Source organism: Vicugna pacos, chromosome 13, assembly GCF_048564905.1.
Source record: "Vicugna pacos chromosome 13, VicPac4, whole genome shotgun sequence".
NCBI lineage: Eukaryota > Metazoa > Chordata > Mammalia > Artiodactyla > Camelidae > Vicugna > Vicugna pacos.
The window spans coordinates 67370676-67374749 of NC_132999.1; the positions used below are offsets into that span (position 1 = coordinate 67370676).

Sequence of the window (4074 nt, forward strand, 5' to 3'; positions counted from 1 at the left end):
GTAGCCAAATGACCCTAAAGAGTCTGAAAGCTGAGACCTGAGTGTCCCCAGAGTCATGGACTTTGGCCCAGAGACGTGTACATTCCATCTATCCCTTGCCTGTGTCCAAGGCTGACTCAGCCTGGCTCCTGTGGGGCTCATTTGGGAAACTGGTTTAGAAAGAAGCATCCAGTGTGGAAGTGTTTGTAGTTTTGCCAAATCAGGTGCCCACTCTCTGGGACAAACACTTCCATGTGGACAGGAGGAACCCCTCATTCCAGGTGCCCCTTGCCTGCTGGCCATGGCCTCTCCGTGAGGTGAACACTGAAGGAGGATATATCAGTTGAATTGGCAGCTCGCCCTGATGCCCTGATGGTGAGGTGTGTGTCCGAAGCCCTGACCCCACTTCTCCCCAGGCCAAGCGTAGGCTGAAGGGTCCTGAAGAGCCAAGAGGCCCCATCCCCCAGCTGCTATGGGGGAGCCTCCCTCACAACTCACCCAGGCAGACGTAGGGATTCACCCCCTCACCACTTCCAGGCGGACTCACCTTGTGGCCTTTGGGACCTGACCAGACCTTCCCCTCCCTGTACTATCAGCTCACCCACATGGTGGGGTGGGGGCCAGCTGTGCAGGGGCTGACCTTGGCTCAACACGAAGACAGGGATGGGCTCCAGCGGATATACCTCTTTTTATTTCTCTAGAAGTTAATTTCCCAAAGATGTGGGGACACATCTTCAATTTCTTCAGGGGGGGGTGGGAAGGTGTCACTATTTTGATCCCATTAGGCTTGTCCCTTAACTTGGCGACCCTAAATGGGTGACCACCCAGCGACCCTGAGTCTACTCACCTCCCTCTCTCCTCCACTCCTCCCCCAATCTCACCTGAAAGGGTGCAGAATGGAGGGCTGACCACTTGGGGGTGCTGGCGAGGGCAGAATGGACTCTGCTGCATTCAGCTTTGCTACAACTTTATTACCAGCATTCGGTGGGGCGCCCTCCTCACCGCCCTCCTGGCCCTGCCCCACCCCCTCGCAGGCGCAGATTCATGTACACGGTGCACCGGGCCGTGAGGCCGTACTCCCCCAGCTGATGCTGGTCCTCCATGGGCTTCCCCTCGAAAGTCAGCCAGAACTGGTCGGCTTGTGCGTGCTCCTTCTGACACACCTGCCGCTTGAGCTCAGCCACCGTCTGGGTCAGCTGGACCTCGTAGGCACTGCTGCGACCCTTGTCGTTCCTCACCAGGATGCTCAGGGGGTCCTCACAGTTCTGCACCATCAGCAGGACTGTATCGCCGGGCTTCAGACCCTGGCGGACCAGGGGCTCCCCGTCCTTCAGCACCTGTTGGCTTTCTGGGTGGGCCAGGCGCTGCTGGAAGGTGGGCACATGGATCTTCTGGGCGATCTGCTGCTTCAGCTCCGATAACAGCATGGAGTCCCTCAGAGTCACCTGGATCTCTCGGCCCTCCAGCATCTTTACCTTCAGGATTCCACCCTGTGGGCATCACACAGGCTCAGAGACCCTGGCGCCAGTCATGGCATTGGCACACATGGCAGTAGCAGTGGAGCAAGCTCTTAGAGCCCGAGGATGCTGCTCCCTCCTCTCCACCCTCCCCACCCACCCGGAGGGGGACCCCAGGCACTGGAGAATGCAAGGAGGCATTTCTAGGAGAATAGTGGCCACCCACAACCATGGTGTTGCTTCCCTTCACCCACTAAGATGCCTCCCTGTGCTGACCCCAAGGGATCCAACGGTTGGCCACTGGGCAGAATCTGCCTCTGTGGACCCTGATATTAGAAGGAGCCCTGTCCCTCCCCTCATGCTTAGGAACCTGGGGGTGTGGGGGCTCTGAGCAGCTCTGCCTGCCTGGCACACGGAAATGTTCCACCCTGAGAGGTGCCATCAGGGAGAAGGGTACAAAGCCCAGCTGCCCCACCTGTCAAACCCTCCTCACCATGGCTGTGGACTCTGGCGCCAGGCTCTCCGCAGGAGGTGTTTGGCTTGCCTCTCAGCTTCCAGCTCTTCTCCAGCCCTGGCAGCTCAGCCCTTTTAAAAGCCTGAGCAGTCACGTCAGAGGGCGGAGTCAGGAAGCCAGGCTCACCAGTAGCCAATTCAGCTTCAGTTTCAGTTTCCTTTTCCCAGGGCAGGCCCCAGAGTGAGTGGTAGAAACAAAACAGAATGACGATGATGAAAAACTGAGGAAGAGGTGGGCAGGGGCTCTCCACCTGGCTGGCCAGGCCTGGGGACTGCGACAGCACCCCTGCCTCCAGGGGTGTGTGTTCAGAAACCCTCTGCATGTCCAGCACCTCAGGTCCTTTTCAAGAGCACAACATTATAACATGAGCTAACAATTGGAAACTTTCACTTTCCATTTACCAGCTTGCAAAGTAGTACACCTGGAAATCATTGCCAGGGTTAATTCGAAAATAACATAAAATAGTGACAATCCAAACTCCCCAGAGATAATCACCATTGGTTTATGACAATATTTGTTCAGATTTTATAAAATGAAATAGATGTATCTTTTATTTTCTACAAAAATGAACTCATGGACACTACTGGGAAAGTGAAAACACTACCCACAAAATGGGAGGAAACATTTGTAAATCATATGTCAGATAAGGGTGTAGTATTCATAATATATAAAAAAACTTTTACAACTCAACAACAAAAAGATAAACAACTCAATTAAAAGTTGGGCAAAAGACTTAAATAGACATTTTAAAATATAAAATATATAAATGGCCAATAACCACATGAAAAGATGCTCAAGATCATTGATCATTAGGGAAATGCAAATTCAAAACCACAGTGAGATACTAAGTTACACCCAGTAGCATGACAATAATAATAACAATGATAATAATGAGAATGATAGCAAATATTGGTGAGGATGCAGAGAAACTGGAGCTGATGGGAATGTGAAAGGGTGCAGACACTGTGGAAAACAGTCTAGTCATTCCTCAGAAGGTTACACAGAATTTTCATATGACCCAGCAATTCCACTCCTAGGGATATGCCCAGGAAAACTAAAAACAGGTGTTCAAACAAATGCTTGCACACAGGTGTTAACAGTAGCTCTATTCACAGAAGACAAATGGTAAAAATGATAGGAGCAACCAAATTCATCAACAGATGGATGCATTGACAAAGTGTGGTCCATCCTTATAGTGGCATATGATTCAGCCGTAAAAGAAACGGAGGACTGACATAGTCTACAACGCAAATGAACCTTGAAAAGATGATGCTCATGACAAGACAGACACAGAAGGCCACATATTGTGAGATTCTCTTCATATGAAATGTCCACAATAGGCAAGTCCATAGAGACCGAAAATAGAGTAGTGATTACCAGGAGCTTGGGGGAGGGGGAGGGGGAAGTGACTATTTACTGGATACCAGTCCTCCTTTGGGAATGATAAAAATGTTTTGGAACTAGACAGAAGTGATGGTTGTACAACATTGTAAATACACTAAATGCCAATGAATTATATACTGTAAAACAGTTAAGTTTATGTTACATGGATTTCATCCCAATAAAAAACAAAACTGAAAAAAAACCCATAGTACTCTCATTGTTTTTTCATTCACTTCATCTTTTCATATTAATAGATACTTTTATGCAAGTTGTTTTAATGGCTGCATATGTGCCCCACAGCACAATGAGTCCATTATAGAACACAGTGTAATTTAACCAATCCCATATTGTTTAATATTTAGGTTGTTCCCAAATTTTTACTATTACACACAACACATTACAGGCATATGTCAGCTAAAAATAGAAAATAATTTAAAAATAAATAAATAAATAAATAAATTTAAATAAAAAGTAAATAAATAAAATTTTAAATAAGAAGTAAAAGAATAGAAAAAAACAAAATGTTTTGAATATGAATTGATCATTCCACCTCCTCTTCTCCAACTAATCTCATAGGGCACCAAAGTTAACATGCAAAAAAACAGAGTTTAAAAAATTGTTTCTTCATGCTGTACACCAGAAATTGACACAACATTGTAAACTGACTATACGTCAATAAAAAAAAGAAAAAGAAAAAAATAGTTCCTTTATATTACTTTAAGTTTATATCAACTCATTCCT

At 47.1% G+C, this 4074-nt stretch overlaps 1 protein-coding gene across 2 annotated transcripts; it reads right to left on the reverse strand.

Annotated features, from left to right (window-relative positions):
- Positions 1–929: 929 nt before the first annotated feature.
- On the reverse strand, positions 930–3309 carry ISG15 (ISG15 ubiquitin like modifier). 2 transcript variants are annotated; one of them, XM_072975709.1, is made up of 2 exons: positions 1912–3309; positions 930–1469 (listed from the first exon to the last, which is right to left on the reverse strand). In XM_072975709.1, the coding sequence occupies exon 2, from the start codon at positions 1446–1448 to the stop codon at positions 978–980; it is 471 nt and encodes a 156-aa protein (XP_072831810.1). In that variant the 5' UTR covers positions 1449–1469; positions 1912–3309; the 3' UTR covers positions 930–977. The 2 variants fall into 2 exon arrangements, with proteins under 2 accessions (XP_072831810.1, XP_015093270.2); XM_015237784.3 differs by having other exon boundaries at positions 1930–2410.
- Between the last annotated feature and the right edge of the window lie 765 nt (positions 3310–4074).